Source organism: Chenopodium album, chromosome 27 (genome assembly GCF_948465745.1).
Source record: "Chenopodium album chromosome 27, dcCheAlbu1.1, whole genome shotgun sequence".
Taxonomy (NCBI): Eukaryota; Viridiplantae; Streptophyta; class Magnoliopsida; order Caryophyllales; family Amaranthaceae; genus Chenopodium; species Chenopodium album.
Genome location: NC_137860.1, coordinates 23,517,767 through 23,536,569, shown reverse-complemented (window position 1 = coordinate 23,536,569; position 18,803 = coordinate 23,517,767). Strand labels below are relative to the sequence as shown.

At 35.6% G+C, this 18,803-nt stretch overlaps 2 protein-coding genes across 2 annotated transcripts; one reads left to right on the top strand and one right to left on the bottom strand.

Moving 5' to 3' along the window:
* Nucleotides 1-13,621: 13,621 nt before the first annotated feature.
* On the bottom strand, nucleotides 13,622-14,203 carry LOC145619804 (uncharacterized protein At1g08160-like). Its single transcript, XM_081674497.1, has one exon. It carries the CDS (start codon nucleotides 14,201-14,203, stop codon nucleotides 13,622-13,624), a length of 582 nt encoding a protein of 193 aa, XP_081530623.1.
* Nucleotides 14,204-17,221: 3,018 nt separating this feature from the next.
* LOC145619803 (uncharacterized protein At1g08160-like) lies at nucleotides 17,222-17,794 on the top strand. The gene has a single exon (XM_081674496.1). It carries the CDS (start codon nucleotides 17,222-17,224, stop codon nucleotides 17,792-17,794), a length of 573 nt encoding a protein of 190 aa, XP_081530622.1.
* The last annotated feature ends 1,009 nt before the right edge of the window (nucleotides 17,795-18,803 follow it).

Below are 18,803 nucleotides of genomic sequence, written 5' to 3'. Positions count from 1 at the left end.
CGATTGCTGGCGACAGTTGTCTCTGGCTAGCGCTGGAGCGGCGACAAGATGTTGGGCCCCACATTATGACTTTGTTGGCCTATTTTAGCAGTTTGGGTTCCTTGGTACGCCAGTTAGCCCCTTTAAGCAAAATTGACATGATTTAGTCAGCTTGATGGCAGTTGCATTAAGTGATCGATTTGATGAGAGATCGTCTCACTTAGCTTAAAGCGCCTAAATATTGGCTCATAACAAGGCATCGATATAATGGTTCATTAAAGTAAAGCACCGAAGCATTGGAATAAAAATAACTATATGTTAAATACACAGAATGATTCTTTGGCGATATCTCAACATAGAGAGGAGTTGTCTAGTGGCGAAATACAGCCGTGGCGAGGTAATGTCACCAGTTTAGTTTGGTCCATAATTAAGTTCCAATAATAGTGTAGTTGGATGGGGCTCGAAGAGATCTTTCCAACGATATATTATAAGCCCAATGCCGATGAATATTGAGGAAGTTATGGTCAAAATACTAAACTGGGCCCGGTTAATTATTTACATACGGCCCAATGATCTAGAGGAGGGCCCAATGTTAATTATTATTCCTAAAATTATTAGGATTAATTATAATTTTCTAGAAGTTTCTAGAAGGTTCTTTTTAATTCTAATATTATTAGATTTAATAATTATTTATTTTAAAATGGACTTTTATTTGGAATAAAATATTATTATTTTAATATTATTATTATTATTATTATTATTATCTTTAAAATACGTTTTTTTATCTTCTGTACGGATTTCGTAGATCAAGTTGATTAAAGATCGGATTCCGCGTGGAAAAACGCGCTTAAACCAGGTTGTTGACAAACGACAGACCTTGTCGCCTCGCGACAGAGTGAATTCCTGGCGACAGCGTGCAGTTTTATTCCTTATCAAATTCTATGATTTTCCTTACTATTTCCTTATATATAGGGTCTTAAACCTCCGTTTTTATTCATCAATTACCATCAATTCTCTCTCAAGAATTACTTAATTCTTACTCTCTCTCTCTTTCTAAACTACCTTTTTACAAATACAATATTCCGCATTCACAAGATTTAGAATTATTTAGCCAAGTTCGAAGTTGCCTTCGCCCTAGACGTGCAAGGTTTGATAATTTCTGAGGGTTTGGTCCAAAACTAGTCAAAACTTTGTTTAATTTGATTTCAGTTTAATTATTTAATTGTTCTTTATTATTTTCATTGAAGTTTACTAACTTGTGTATTTTGTTATTAGAAAGAGGTACGAGGCTTCAAAGTAAGTAGATTAGCTTACTCTCTATTTCTTTCACAAAGTAGAAAGCATGTTTATTATTGTTTTATGATTCCTAGTATCATGTTAGGATGCTTTTAATACTTCCTAGTATCATGTTAGGATGTTATTTTATGCTTTCTAGTATCATGTTTAGGATGCCTTTACTCTTTCTAATATCATGTTAGTACCATGTTAGGTTTAAAGCTTTGATCTTTATTGTTTAGTGACATGCTAGGATTTGTTATTAATCTTGTTAGTATCATGCCTAGGATCTTGCTATTATTATTAAGCTTTGTTTTGCCTTATCATGATTATCATCGTTATTATTATCTATTGCCTTATTATTTATGTTGCTTGATATTATATTTTATTGTTATTGCTTGATCACACCTTTTATGATTGCTAAAGGGAATTTGTACTTGAAATCACACTTAATAAGATGATAATAATCTTGGTTTAGGCTAATGTGATTTTAACTCAAGTGATCGCCAATAATAGTATTATTTGTGCATTAATATTCAACCAACATAGATAAACAGGGTAGGATTAATATAATGTTTGTATGTTATTCGAAAAGCGCACATGAATACGAGCAGAAAAAAGTAGAGGCCTATTTTATAGGGCGGGTCCTTTCTTTTGTAGATTGGATTCGTACCATCATCCCCGGACCCTGTTTGGTTCAAGACCTTATGGAGTTGATGGTCCTTTTGGATTGTCTTTTGGGTTTACAAGTTCCTAAAACTTGTTGGCGACTCTTTTGCTCTCTTTTCTTTCCCTTTGGAACGCCACCATACTTTAGTGTATGATCACAGTGGGGTTCAAGTTTGGGATCATAATGCTTGAAATATTCCCTACACAACCCGACCCATTGTAAACCGAAACCGATTAAACCTGACAAAAACCCGATAAACCCAAATCGTTTACAACCTGTAACTTATAGCCGAACACTATATTGTATTAAAAAAAATCTGAATCAAAAGCTAACTCTAGATTTGTTATTATTATTTGATCCTGAAAATCTTTATATAGAAAAGGGACTTAATTAAAGCTATTGGAATAACTAATTATAGAATGTTGAGGATATACTAGGATATATATGTTAACGTAACCCGTTCAAAACTGGCAAAACCAGTTGTCAAACCGACTAAGTTCAACTTGAGCCAATTATGACCTGAACCGATTACAACGCGACCTGATTAGGACCCGATATATTTTGACCCAAACCCGCTTTAAACTAACAAACACCATTTTTAAACCGACAGACTTTAACCCGAACCGATTATGACCCGAACCAATTATAACCTGACCCGATTAGAATCTGACCCGAAAAGAAACTGTAATAAAAACAAACCTAACCGAACCGACCCGAAATTATTTAAAACCGATCCGAACTGACCCGATAATAATTCCAACCCATTAAAAACCGATCCGTTGTAAATCGAAAACTGATAAACCGAACCAAAAACCGAACCGCAAACCCGATTGACACCCCTAATCATCATTCATCACAATAATTTAAACTCCTAAAACTTTAAAAAAAAATAATAAAATAAAAAATAGCAATAATAATGTTTTGGAAAGATGGAGCAAAGATTGAGCAAAGATGAGATTTTTTTCCCCTGTTTAAATTGTATAAAATGATTGATTGATCGTAAAGAAACCAAATAACATGATTCATATATTTAGAAGTAATTATAGTAATTGTTTTTTTTAAGGTGTGATTGTTTACTGATTGATTAAGCACGCAGTTTAGTAATATTAACTTCAGTTTAATGAAAATAATTTCAGTTTTTTTTCAGCAAAAATAATTTTAGTTCACCAAAAATAATTTCATCCAGTAAAAATAATTATAGTTCAGTCAAAATAATTTCAGTTCAGCAAAAATAAAGTAAAGTGAAAAGGCCCCTAACAATATAACAACTTCCTATTTAGAATTAATATAGGGGAAGGAGAAAGAAAAAAAAATCCTAGTACTTGTTACAAATTTTTTTTTTAATAGCAATATTATTTCATTAATTAAAAGTCATACGACATCTAAAATAGAGATTCGATGTTAAAAAATACATAAGATATTGAATCAAATAAAATTTTTCCTTCATAATTAAAACTACGATCGTCGAGTAGATCTTACACTGTAGAACATCTCCCGCTTATATCGCTGGAACATACAACCTTGTTGGAGAGACAATCTAAGGATCCTTTGTAGCCGTGAGGATGTTTCACTTCTGATTCATCTGTTTGTATTCGAAAACTTGATAACTTTTAACCAACCAAAAAACTTCACGACAATCCATTAGATCTAATATCATGGATTCAAAACTAAGAAATTTCTCCCCCCAAAAAGAGGAGATAAACATTGTCTTTCAAAAGAGATCGAAAAACCCTTGTCTTTCGAAGGAGATCGGAAATCCTTTCTTTCGAGGGAAGTTCCTCCCAAAAGGAGGAAGCATTTTAAAAAACAACTTTAAAGAAATAAGGATTAAGGCTTTCCACCGGTTAAAACGATGGAAGCCCCTTCAAAATTCAACAATGGAAGCTAGGGTTTTGGAGAGAGGAGGAGGAGAGATTGAGGAGATAGCGTAAGTACTTGTTACATATCTACAAAGTTATTAATTCAATTAAATTAAAACAAAAAAAGAAAATTATGAACGAGGAGGTTTTAACCTCTTAGAAGAAAGAATATTATTTAACCATCTAGGCTAATTATGCTCTAATTTTACACACAAATTAATGTTGTACTGTATGTAGGAGCGAGGTTTGTCAAGTTTTTTGATTGCTTGTTTGATATCGGAGTGACATATGGTCAAATATTTTGTAAAGTTATTTCCAATTTACTACTGTAACAGTGTACTTGGTAATATGTTTTCTATTTGGCTGAAGCCGTTAATAAAGATATTAGTGGATAATCTGAAATACAGAACCACCCCCCCCCCCCCCACTTTCGATATGGCATACGAACAGCCAACTAGCTGTCTCACTCATTCAAGTGAGGAGGGAGGTTGGATAACGAATGTGCCCAATGGTTGCAAGTATAATACCGGGCAGTATCTTGTTTTGCATAAAATATCCGAACACTTAAAATTTTACAGTTAATGATTATTATCTGTAAAACTAGGGAGGATGATAATAGTGATAAAGCAACACAAAAATGATATCAAACTGCAAAACTGACAACCGTCACCCCAAAAAGGCAAGGATCAGACCAAATTGCGCAAATATTGTACGACAATAAATATTACAAATTAAGTCTTTTAAGTCTGATAAATAAAAACAAATACAATCATTGTTCAAACAGATAGCAGAGATAAAGATAAAGACGACTCGCACGACGAATTTGGTGATGACTGCCCGCCCCATTAATCTTTTTTCGGACTAACTTCTTTCTCGGGAATCTACTCAGAGTCCTCGTCGACTCGTTTCCACTAACGGGGATGGCAAGAAGGGTGTCATCAAATTCTTCTTCCAGCAGGTCGTGCGGACCTAGGTTGATCATTATCTCAAACGGAGGTGGCTCGGCAAAGTAATCCTCTTCATAGTTGATAGGAGAGTGGTGCTTCTCGGCTTCAAAGGCAGCCTCAGTGGCCTGCCATCTCTCTGAGTCCGCCTCCAGCTTTGCACACACAGCGATGTGCCGTTACCTATCCGCCGGTATAACGGTCTACGAGTTTGTTCCGGTACAGATCAGACCGCGGGAATCGGTTTACAGCCCAACGCCTTATACCGGGCTTTTCATGCTGTGCTTCTTCCAGCTTCCTTTCCAGCTTTGCCTTGGCCTCCTTCTCTGCCTTCAAATATTTCTCCACCTCAACAATCTGCTTTATCAGTTTTTCTTGGTTTACAATTTTTTCTTCACCTCTGAATGGTCAGCAAGTTGCTTCTATAAAACCGCCATGTTAACCTTGAGCTTCTCACGCTCCATAACGGCAGCTTTGCGCTCGTCGTCAGTCTTTTTGAACTTTGTCTCGGCCTCGTCGTTGCACCGCTGTAGGGAATATTTCAAGCACTATAACCCCAAGCTTGAACCCCACTGTGATCATACACTTAAGTATGGTGGCATTCAAAGGAGAGAAAATAGAGTAAAAGAGTCGCCAACAAGTTTTAGGAACTTGTAAACCATTCACGAGGTGAAGGTTACACCCCTTAACGATCCATGAGATCGTCAACTCCAAAAGGTCTTGAACCAAATAGGGTTCAGGGATGAGGGTACGAATCCAATCTACAAAAGAAAGGACTCGCCCTATAAAATAGGCATCTACTTTATTCTACTCGTATTCATGTGCGCTTTTTGACTAACATGTAAACATTAGGTTAATCCTAAACCTGTTTAATCTATGTTGGTTGAATATTAATGCACACACTACTAGAAATAGGCTAAATTCCGACAGAAAAATTCCGTCGGAAACACCCTGAAATTCGTCGGAAATAGGGTTTCCGTCGGAAGCGGTTGTCGGAAAACCATTTGTAGGAAAAATGAACTTTTCCGTCGGAATTTTCCGCCGAAAAATTCTGTTCAGGTACAGCAACAATCCGTCGGAAAATTCCGACGGATTTAATTCCGTCGAAAATTTCCGACGGAATTTCCGTCGGAAATTGCTTTTCTGAATTTAAAAAAAATACGCCGCGCCACCACCGGCACGGCGTATCACCACCTCCAACCACCAAAAAACCAAACATCAGACACCGCCACAACCACCAACCCCTAACTCGTATCAGCAGTCCAGAACCACCCCACCACCCACAACCACCAGATCTACCACCAAACCCGAAAAATTAACAAAAAACAAACAAAAAAAATTAAAATGAAAACTTAAAACCCGAAAAATTCTTCGAAAACAGAACAAATAAAAAAGAAAAAAAATAAACAAAAAATGAAAACAGACCTACCGCCACCACCCACCTAAAACCACCGTCGAAACCCACCTAAAACCACCGCCGAAACCCGAAAAAAATTAACAAAAAAAAGAAGAAAAAAAAAATTAAAATCCCAACACCCTAAACCCGAACTTCAACAGCCACCATAACCACGTATTTTAGATCTAGTAAACTTGAAACCGAAAAAAAAAACCCCAAACAAAATAAGTTGAAATTAAGACCAAAAAACTTACCACAACGATTCAAAAACTTGAAATTGGTCTGAAAATTGGTTATATAAGGCCAAATTCGACCATGAAAACGCTAGATCTAGCATTTCCATGGTCGAACTTGACCTTAAAACCATAAACGCCGGGAATGTGGTCAGGAATATGGTCGAAAAAGCTTCGTGGGCTAGCTTTGGTAATGAACAACAAATTAAAGGAGATCGAGAGAGGAGAAAAAAAGAGTAGAGAAGGAGATCCGAGTATGTAGCAAAGGAGATTGAGAGATGAGAGATAAAGAGAGAGGAGAGATAAAGAATGAAGAGAGAGAGAGAGGGAGTGCGGCGCGATGAGGGAAAGAGGAGAGTGAGGGAGAAAGGGAAACTGAAATGGGGGGGTGGGTTAGTTTTAGGGTTAGCTATTTATACCGAATTTTCTGCCTTTAAAAATAAATGTGGTCAGATGCTTTTCCGACGGAAAATTCCGTCGGAAATTTCCGACAGATTTAAATCCGTCGGAAATTATTTTATTTCTGACGGATTTTTCCGTCGGAACTGTTTTAAATCCGTCGGAAATTTTGTGATTTGCGACGGATTTTCGTGTCCGTCGGAACATTTCCGTCGGAATTCGACCTATTTCTAGTAGTGACAAAATAAACTATTATTGGCGATCACTTGAATTAAAATCATATTAGCCTAAACCAAATTATTAATGATCTTACTACCTCCGTTACAGGTTATGTGCAACGATTTGACATAAAGTAGAGAGGAAAAATGTCTAATCGTTGCACATAATCTGTAACGGAGGTAGTATTAAGCGTGATTTCAAGTACAAATTCTCTTTAAACATGCAAAAAAGGCGTGATCAAGCAATAACAATAATAAATAATATCAAGCAACATATAATAAGCATAATCATAATAATAATTAAAATCATGTTAATAATAAAGCTTAAATTTAATAGCAAGATCCTAGGCATGATACTAAAAAGATTAATAACAAATCCTAGCATGTCACTAAGCATCAAAGATCAAAGTTTTAAACCTAACATGACACTAACATGCTATTAGAAAGAATAAAAGGCACCCTAAACATGATTCTAGAAAGCATTAAATAACATCCTAACATGATACTAGGAATTAAACAAATCTAAACATGCTTTCTACATTGAAATAAAATAGGGAGTAAGCTAATTTACTTACTTTGAAGCCTCGTACCTCTTTCTAATGACAAAATACACGAGTTAGTAAACTTCAAAAATAATAAAATTAAACAATTAAATTAAATATTACCTCCGTTAACAGTTATTTGCAACAAAGGGGGGTAGCACGGACTCCTAGACAAAAGTTTTTAAACATGATTATTGAAATATAAGGGTAGTACTTAAGTATTAATCTAAATAAAAAAACAGAAAAAAAAAAAAAAAAGCCAAACCCACTAAACACCAAACCCAAACCCAGATTCACCACTACCACCCAAACCCACCACCACCCCCGAACCCACCACCCCCGAAAACCACCACCCCGAACCCACCACCACCGAAAACCCACCAAAACCAACCACCAAAACCCATGAACCGCCCAGAACACCAGCACCCATGAACCGCCCAGAACACCAGCACTCACCCATGAACCACCAACAACCACCCACGAACCAGAAAAACCACACACAAACTACAAAACCACCAGATCTACTTAAGCCACCCACAAACCACCAACAACAACCCACGAAACAAATTAGAAATGAAGAAGTAGATGAGAGATGAGAAATGAAGAAGGAGATGATAGATGAAGAAGGAAAAAGATGGTGAAGTGAGGGATGAAGATGGAGGAGAGGAGATAAATGAATCTAATTTTTTGGGGGGAAAGGAAGAGGATAAAGATGATGAAAGAGGAGAGAGAAAGATAGTGGGGAAGATGATGAATATGGGTAAGGGATGAATGATTTTGATGAAATGATTTTTATGAAATTGAAGATGGGTAAGGGTGAGGGAAATGATGAAGATGAATGATTTTTGGTGAAAATGATTACAATAATCAGATTTATTAGGTAAAGAGTTAAATCAAGTTAGTGATTTAATTGGATGTCTAAGTTGTTTAAGTAAGGGTAATATGGTCATTTTATTAGCAAAAAGTTACTAAAAGTAGAAAGAAAAAAAAATGTTGCACATAATAGAGAGCAACCGAAAATGGCAAATGCTGCAAATAACTGTTAACGGAGGTAGTAATTGAAAGAAAGAGTTAAAAAGTTTAGAATGGACTTGGGACCAAACCCTCAGAAATTATCAACCTTTCACGTCTAGGGCGAAGGCAACTTCGAACTTGGTTAGGTGTTTCTAGATCTTGTGAGTGCGGTATTGTGTTTAGTAAAAGCTAGTTTTGAAAAGAAAGAGAGAAAGAAAGAAAGCATGTATTGCTCAATAGAGAAGAGAGAGTTAGGTGATTGTGGATTAATAAAACCGGAGGTCCAGGACCCTATTTATAAAAAAATAGTCCGGAAATAGGTAAAATTTTATAAGGAATAAAAATCCACGCTGTCGCCGCAAAACTAACTTGGATTTTCACGCGCTAAAATTGATTGTCAATCAAAAATTGATTCGTAGAGTCCGTACGAAGGCTAAAATCGTAATTTTACATAAAACAATATTTTATTCCAAGTAAAACTCATAAAAACACAATTATCAATCCTAATTCCATTAGGATTTAAGAGAACCTTCTAGAGAGTTCTAGAAGACTATAATCAATCCTAATTTCTTTAGGAATGATAATTGACATTGGGCCCTCTTCTAGATCATTGGGCCGTATCTAAAGATCCAACCGGGCCCAGTATAATATTTTGGCCATAACTTCCTCAACATTCATCAGAATTGGGCTTATAATATATCGTTGGAAAGCTCTTTGCAAACTCCATCCAAACACTATTATTAGACCCATATCATGGACCAAACTAAACTGGATTGACTATTTTCATAAAATAGAGTTGGTTTTTGAAAACATAAAGAAGGATTTTAATAAAAACTAACCGCAACACTTGACTTTTCACAATTTCACTTCATTCGATTATGGTTCGACGCGAAAGGTATTCATCACTGGGTTAGGTTTTGGGGAGACACAAATGGGTGTCTACAACCGCTGATAATACTTGTACAAATGCACAACCTCAACTGCCGAATTGACGGTCTTGAAAAAAAACATATAAGAAAATAAACTCAATTAAAAAAATAAAAAATAAATAAATAAAGAATAAAGACTGGGCATTATCTTACCCGAAGCATATCATTCATTAACTAGTCGCATGGGGCCGCTAGACAATCAACAGACCTATCTGCTGGTGTGGCCAAGTCCTTCAGCATCCTCCAACCCATGCTCCCGGCCACCGGTATTGGGGTCATCATAGATAACAGACTCTCCTCGATTAATGTTAATGCGGGGGCACCATGGATCACCAGCTTGACTACTAGGAACCAAGGATTCCTCAGCAACCTTGTCAGGAATCTTTACCTGAGGGATTTCAATAAAATCACCGATCAATACCGGGATAAAAGCATTCTTGCTACTCGAGCCAGACGGCACTGAAGTTAAAGCCTGCCTGTCCTTTTGAACATCCTTCTCGACAGTGACAATTTTCTCAGAAACGACCACCTTATCAGCATTAGTAATAGCTGGATTGCGCAAAATGATGTTTAACGTCTTGGAAACAGGTGGATGATCGGCATCATCATCCAGATTAACAACATAAGAGCTGTCTATTGGAGCCTCTCTCGGCTTTCCTGCTCGATGTTATATTTGTTGTTGTTTAACCTGCTTGGAATCATCCTTCCTCTGCCTCTTTGACTAATCCCGGCCAAAGAGCTCACTTTCCCTTTTAGAAGCAGAACTACCGCCCCTCTTGGCAGGAAGAGTCTTAGGCTTAGCTCTGTGCTGCTCGTTGGTAGTAATATATTGCTTCTTTCTCTTCTTTTCTTTCAAAGCTCTAGTGCAATAAACCGGTAGAATATCGTAGCTGCTCTTAGGGTTTGGTGGGTACTAATGCTTTATCCTGCCGTCAGGATGGCAGAATACAATCGCAGCTTCTCAAAGTCCAACTTATTGATACCTACAGTCAGACAACATTATAAGCTTTTGAATAAGAAACAGTAATAGTGGAAACAATGACAGAAGCATACAATGGGAATGGATTGGACGGTGGTGCGACAGACAGCTATTTTAGAATAACTGAGTACATGTATAAAAAAAATATATATAGTAATAATTAAAAAAAAAGAGAGAAAAACAAAAACCGACATGAAAAAGGCCATACCATATTCATCAGTCCTGCAGAGACCGACATGAGACAGAGAGGCGTTGCCCAGAATATATTTACATTTAGGCAGCCACACCCCCGACACAGCTTTGTTTTTCTTACTGGCAGTTACATATTTACAATTTAAAGCGTATTGTTCCAGTTTACCTAATTTTCTACCTCTAATAGTATCAAACATACTATGGGGAGGGTAAACTCTACGAACCCTATAGTTGTCAGGAAAACTTAGGAAATAAAACTGATTCATCCACTTTTTACAGCTTGTTATTTTCGACCAAATTATACATTTGCCAGGTGCTGTAAATATTGACCAGAACCCTGGCGATTGACTATCTTTCTTGATCTTGTGGAACCTTCAAAACTGATTCGGTTTTAAAGGAAAATCCATAAATATCATTACCTAGACAAGAGATATCACATTGTGTATAGTTGAAGGAGTTAATTGCACAACACATACATTCCAGGCTCTGAGAATTTTCTCGACAAATAGGTTTAACGGAAACCTTAGCCCAAATTCGAAATGCTTCGTAAATACAACAATATGGCCGACAAGAAAGTCAAGGGCAGTTTGCCCTTCTTCAGGTAGCATGAGATCATAACCGTCAGGCAAGTTGAAAAAATGTTGCCCGAGGCGACAATACTCCTTGTCGATAGCAGTATGACACCACTCTAGATCGATAACAGTATCTACAACTTTGAAATCCTCTTTCAACCTAAAAGGTTCTTAATATTTCGGATCATTTTCTTCCGAATCATACCCCTCATCCAAACTTTCCTCATCTATTAAGCTACCGTAGCGTCCTCCTGGTTGATCCTTACAACCCCTTCACTGACTTTGGTTTCGTCACTCTCATACTCATCATCACCACCATCTTTTTCATGGTCAATACCTACACTGGGATCTTCGTCCTCTTCAAACTCCTCAAGAGATCTTTCAACAGATCGAATATCCCCGTTCCTAATATCGGACGTCTCTTCTACCATCAATTCTTTACCCGATCGCTGCTCGGAGGCCTTGGCCACTTCTGGCTGGTAGCTAGTCCGTTTTGTTCTCGGCATTGCTGTAGTTTTATGACCTATCTTGCCAAGATTAGAACCGTGCACGTAGTTATGAATTTCTGAGTCAACTTGATCACGGACGCTTATTGGCTCAATGCCAACAATATCAACGTCTTCTGAAATACTAGAAAAAACAGGCTAACAAGACCTTTCAGCTTCTTTCTCTGGAGCTGAGGATAAGGGTGAAAACGGCTCAACCTCGCTGGCCTTACCAACAGTCTACTTTTTCAACCACTCAGGCATAAAACGCACAAGGCACAACAATAAACCCACCGCAAACGACACACACCGACTAACAAATTTAAAAACAAAATTTATAAGTTAGGGTTAGTTTTTAACCTCTTGAAGATTCGACTTTTACATTGATGATTTTAGAAAAGGCAAACCCAAATGAATGAGAGAAACATAATTGCTTCTTCGACCTAAGATTGTGAAATTCTTAGGACAACGGAGGTGAGGGCTGATGAGAGAGAATGCGGGCAGACTTTTCAACATTTTAAAAGAGAGAGAAGTGGGGATATGATGAGAGAGAAGCGAGTGGGTCAAATTTAGAACTTCTACTTTTAGCAGCTGGCCTTTCAAGGCCAGTAACAAATACTAGGTCAATTTTTTGTTGACTTAGTAATTGTAGCGGGCATTTAATAGGTCAGTTGCGAATAAATATTTTATCTTTTAAAGATAATTACTATTAGCAACGGGCATTGTTACGCCAGCTGCAAATGCTATAGTTTTTGTAGCTAACATCAAATAGGCCAGTTGCAAATAGGTAATTTTACTTTATCAATCCAAGTATTAGCAGCGTTCATTACTACGCCAGTTGCTAATGACATAGTAATTGTAACTAGCATTATTTTGGCAAGTTGCAATTAGTGTTTTAGTAACTAACACATATAACGTCAGTTGCTAATAGGGTGCTACTAATAGCAATTTTTCCACTAGTGTTCATTACAACTAAGTCTAGTAATAAAAGCATCCAACTAATTATGCTGAGGTAGCATAAAGTTTGTTACACTTGTAACAAACTGACCACGTGCTTCACAATAACACAGATCATTACTAAAATTAAAAGTTTCATAAATCTTGTTGCACCTATGTGAGGAAGAAGGCAATGATACTGGTGGTGAAGTCGGACGGCAAAGGCAGCGGTGCAAACTCCACATTATACTTAGGAATGAACAAGAAACTACCCAGATCCAATTGAATTTTTTTTAAAAAAAAAAAAAAAAAAAAAAAAAAAAAAAAAAAAAAAAAAAAAATCAACTTCCCAAAGTTAATCGGAAAAATCCCCTAACCAATTTAATGTGAGGATGCTAGGCAATTGAGAATGAAATTTGAAGAATTAATGAGAGAAGTAGAGTGATAAGGTCGTAAATTTGAGTGAGGTAGATTGGATGATGGGCAATGGAGAATTGGGGACTTTGGTTTTATCGAAAAAAAAAAAGATGATTAGATTGAGAATGAGAGAGCACAAAGATGCAGGTGAACTTTTGTTTACTAGTGATTGGAAACCGCTACTTCAAGTAGCGGTGTTCCTAATTTAACCGCCATCTCAGATAGCGGTTTTGCCAATAAATAGAAAAATAAAAATAAATTCATTAAACGGCTGACATGAACAGCAAAATGGGAATTAGAAAAAAAGTAGATGTATATATGAAATTGTAATTCTTCCCACCAATATTAAGGGAAAGCACTCGGATTATTATTGTAAATAATTAAAAATATAATTTTTAATAGCATCTATTCCTTGCTCTGGTTATAAAATACGGAGTAGTAAATTATATTTTGCATACCAAAAGAAAAATAACATGGCAATCCAAATCCCATAGAATGACTTAAGTACAAATTACAAATACATCATTATATTCTTTTTTTTGAATTCTATACATTAAAAAAACAATTTAGATAATAATTATTCTAAGCATCGTCGTTATATATAAGAACACTGCATCCTACTCTACGAAAATTGTCTCCATTATTACTATTTTTAGCAATTCTAAGAGAAGTAATATTAACAATGGCATGCTTACAATTAACCTCCAAACTATTGCCATTTAACGAGGCCGTCATAAAAACATCGAAATCAAGGTATCCAACTCCGCTCTCAAATCGAAAATCGAACATAGATGATTCTCTGAGTTTTACATTAAGGGCCACGGCCTCGGACCTTAACATAGTCACGTTCTTCTTCGTTTGGGTGAAATTGTCTAAGGCATCTTCGGCGAGTTTTTGCTTGTTTTTAAAAATTGAGACACGAACGCTTGTGTACTTAAGCTTGAGCTTGTGGTTCGGGTTATTTGCCTTAATGGTCACGTCGAAGAAGGAGGTTAAATGACCATCCGATGTAAGGTTGAAGCCGGTGATTGTGGTGTGCACGAGGGTGAATTTCGGGTCCTTGGGTTTCACCACTGCTTCATAGATGATTATAGGTATGCCGATCAAAATAAACAAGATGATTAAGGTAACGATGGTGCATGATATTACATGTTTGCAAGACATTTATAAAGTTGGTTTATACAAGAATTTTTGTTTATGGTGTTGAAAAAGAATGGGATTTCTTCGTTATTGATTGCATTGTTGTTTATTAAAAGTTTTTAAGAGAATTGTGACGTAAAATACATACTCAAAACACGCATCTTAGTCTCTGTCAAAAAAAAAAAAAAAAAAAAAAAAAAAAAAAAAAAAAACACGCATCTTAGTTTTTTTTTATTAGCATAGAGTAGAGTGTAACATGCCACAAATTAAAGGACAATGATCTAGACAATAATTGATCGCAAATATTGCAACCAAACAAGTTAGTTGGTCTGTGCATTAAGTCTGATTATTTCATTCATGGACGGATTATTGTTTCAAAATTTTTGGAAGGATTTAAAAGAAAGTTCTATGGATAAGCATAGAGAAATTAATGTACAATAATTGTAAAAAAAATAATTGCAACATTATATGTGGAATATGTGACTTATGGCATTATATAATTCTAATTATGTAGATATATACTATAATTGAATTGGTCATGCTAATGACTGTTTTCTTACAAGACAAAAGGTTGCAACTACTTTTATCTAATTTATAATATAATAAGTCACTTTCATTATAATAAACAAATTAAACTTTGTTAGTTACCTGTTCATATAATTTATAACTTTATTTATAGAAGATTGGCTGTTGAACTATGCTAATAAATACTTTGTATTCAATTCAATACAATGCTGGAATATGTAATAAATATAACATTCTAGCTACTCGTAGTTGTATTACAATTTGAAACAACTATTCAATGTTACTAGTGAATGGCCTAGGCATTGCCCTGCTTTGCTACTTTTGTAATTGTGCAACTGTTAATTTTTAAAAGGCATTTAATAGTAGAGTATGTGTTTTCAATACTTTTGTAGTAATATTAGTTTATTTGTGCACAAGATTAGAGCATTAGTGACAATTAGCCTAGATAGTTTTAATCTTTCATCTAAGAAGTTTAGTGTTCGAAACTTATTGTCCATATTTTTTTTAATTTAGTAGAAACAACATGAAGTATTGTTGGTTGCGTGGGTGACATGGCATATTAAAGAATTGAGTGGTTGACTGAATGGTCTAAGTGGCACATAGACGTTGTTAGAAACGTGAATTAATATATTAGTATAGATTACTTTGTGTTTATTAGTTACATTTTTGTAAAAAAAAATTTAAAGAAAATCCCAATTACAAAAATGTGTACAAGTAACCAACATTATCTGATCACCTACTTGTATTATTCTAGATTCCTAAATTAATTCAGACTAAGGCAACCTATGGCTCATTCAATTCCCTTTGATAATATTATGCCTTTAGACTATACATTATGTATTCTAGACTTCTAGTTAACAAAATAATTCTCCCTTTCATCAAATTCTTGAAGATTGATGATGGCTCATTTGCTATTTGCCTAGGCGCCTAGCCATATGCAACTATCAAAATTAACTAGATTTAAGAACTCGATGTAAAAACGTTTGTTATCCAATATGAGTAATGAAAGAATTTAGACTGAATATACTGACTCAAACAAATCTGATGGTTGAAACGGCCCTCCCTTGGACGGTTTCGGAGGTTAGGGAAGGAAGGGGGTGGTTTTGAAGGTGTTTTGGAGGTAAGGAAGGGGGCGGTTTCGGGGGTTGGGTTAGGATGGAAAGCGGGGTGGGGGAAGGGATAGTTCGGGGTGGAGCTGTGGTTTTTCGGTGGGGAATGGAAGGGGCGGGGGATGGCCACCAGCGGTGGTTGGAGACGGTGGCTCCCATTAGGTTTTTTTTTTTTTTTTTGCCAATCACAGTTTGACACATGTTCTTGTCACCTATTATAACAGGTTATTGTCATTGGTTGAGTTTGTTAAAAGAAAATGCACCCTAAAATTGAAATTATTCTTGAATAATCGAAAAATGGGATTATTTGAAGAACATCAGCCAAAGGTCAAATTATTAAAACCAGTTTTTCCTATAAATTATAAGGCGTATCTTGAAAATCAGAGAAATCAAGTGTGAAAAATAGACTGGGGCGGAGAAATTAAAGTACACTATATTTGGATAATAATAATAGTGAAGGGAAATGGAGGGAAAGGAGAAAAAAAAAAGGAAGGGAAAGGGAGGTGAAGGGAGGGAGAAGGTCACCTTCCATTTATCTTCCAAATCTCTCTAGCAATGGCCAATGGAGGGATTTTTTTTTATTAAAGGGGAAGCATCTAAACAAAGGATGATGCATCCTTTGTTTTCTCTTCTCTTTCTTTCCCTCAATTTCGCTGTATTTAAATCCTATTTAAATGTAATGATAATCTTAAGTAATCTCACCTCACATAAGATTTTATATAAAAAGTTCAAATAATTATATAATCATTTTGCTACCTTGAATGAAAAATGTACATAAACTATATTCTAGGTTACATTCGTCTTTATTAAAAAGTCGCATCTTCCAAATGGGAGATACGGCAATAACGTCCCATTCAATAAGCAAAAATTTGTTGGTAGATCTATAATCCATGAACTACAAGTCAAGATGTTACATAAACATACCTATTTATACTCTATATTTGTTAATTAACATTTGAATTAATGAGAGGTCGTCAAACTCCAAATATTCTCCTCTCCACGTGTCAGATTACCAATAATATAACAATCTTCAAGAGACGAAGTGAAAGTATTTAAAATCGTGCCAAACACACTGGTGACATAGTACATGCGAAAAGGGATCGAAGGATAGCAATAATAAATAGGTTATCATTAAATTATGTACTGTACGTACGGAATTAGTAAAACTTACGTTTAATTTTTGTTAAAAAATAAAAATGTCATAGTTTTTGCTAGCACGTAGTTATGTCAGTCGACAGCCCTGTTCCTTCGTTTGAGTTGCGTTGACATTTACTTTATTTACTCTTTCTTTTTATGCTTCATCTAATCACATGCTCTTGCTTAATCTTAATATGTACTTTACAATTTGTATTGATCAATATTATTTTCTACCCAAAAAATATTTACATCTCACAAATGATCACAAAAAATGGCTAGAAAAGTTTGTGTTATAATCATCGTTGTGAATTTAATTCTTCTAGGAGGGGCGGCCGTTTTCATCGCGTGGTACTCCGATCACATGGTGTTCCCATCCTTCTCCGTCGAGCAAGGCGCCATCAACGAGTACAAATTCAACGACACGAATCACCTCAATGCTAAGTTCATCTTCATTGTTCATTCACAAAACAATGATCCAAAATATGATATCACGTACAATAAAGTCGTGGTCTCGGTGTACCATTTAAATGGTTATAGCTTGACGTATGAGGCTGAGAACCCTTACACGGTGCACCACCGGAATAGCACATTCTTCACCGCTCATCCGGTGGCACACGACGTGGTGGTGTCCGATAAGGGTGTTGCATCGGAGATAAGGAACGAGACGATGGCCGGGCATTTGGACTTGGAGGTTAGGGTGAGGGTTGATGTGAAGTATGAAGTTAAAGGGTGGAAGAAAAAGGAGTATCTTTTGAAGGCTATTTGTTCTCCGGTTGTAGTCAATTTTACCACTTGGAAGACTTTTAACAAAACATATTGTAATGTTGATAGTTTTCAAACTTAGATTTATTTAGTTTAAATTTTGATTATTATTATTGTTGCAAAAGTTAACAATTATTTTAATTTGTAAATTCATTTGATATGAGGTGTAGTGTTGACTTTTTGTTTAGGACGGCAACACACATTAATTAATGAGATTTGGATTATAATTATTTATTAAGGAGGGATATGATATGTATCATGTATGTCATTGAAGGTTTCCTTCTTCATTATAATAAAATTTTATATTGGGAGTTCATTTTCGTACTCCAAAAAGCCACTTTAAGAAGATTTCTCGACTTTACATGAGATATTATAACATTATTAGTGCAAGAGTTGACCATACAATGGAGTTCAAACACCAATTTGCTTGATTAGTTTATATACTTCGTGTGTATAAAACATCAATTTGCTTGATTAATTAATACTTCGTGTGTATAAAACATCTTGCTTATCAAAATGTTAGGTGCACTTGCAACAACCAGTCAATTGGATGAGTTATTAGACGGAAACTCATCCTTATAAGATTTTAGATGCATGATTGGATGAGTATTTATTTAGTTATCAATTATTATTTTATTGTCAAAATAGGTGTAAAAAGAGATTATGAGGTATTATTTATACGTAATAACAATTAGGAAATAAATATGAGAGATGGTGGCATAAGAGAGATGCATCAACTTAAGGAGATATTTTTTCTTTATATAAAGGAAGTGTTGTAATCTAATATAGGATAATTTAAAAACGAATGTGTAAACTGTAAATACTAATATGGGACATATAGGATGTTGAGGTATGATATTCCCAAAAAACACATGGCGGTATGTGTCCCATATTGATAACAGAAAAATAATTTCAACGGTTGTATTTTCGAACGAAGAGATCAAGATAAAACTTAAACACAACTAAGGGTTACTGCTCCTATTGCCATATGGTTTTAAAATTGCAATTTTATTCGGTCCGAATCGTATTCTGAACAGCCCTAATTAAACACAGGATTACTACTCCTATTGCCTTATAGTTTCGAAATAGAA

Bases quoted from the DNA above. Each gene is read 5' to 3' on its own strand.
- LOC145619803 (XM_081674496.1), top strand. From the start codon at position 17,222: ATGGCTAGAAAAGTTTGTGTTATAATCATCGTTGTGAATTTAATTCTT.
- LOC145619804 (XM_081674497.1), bottom strand. From the start codon at position 14,203: ATGTCTTGCAAACATGTAATATCATGCACCATCGTTACCTTAATCATC.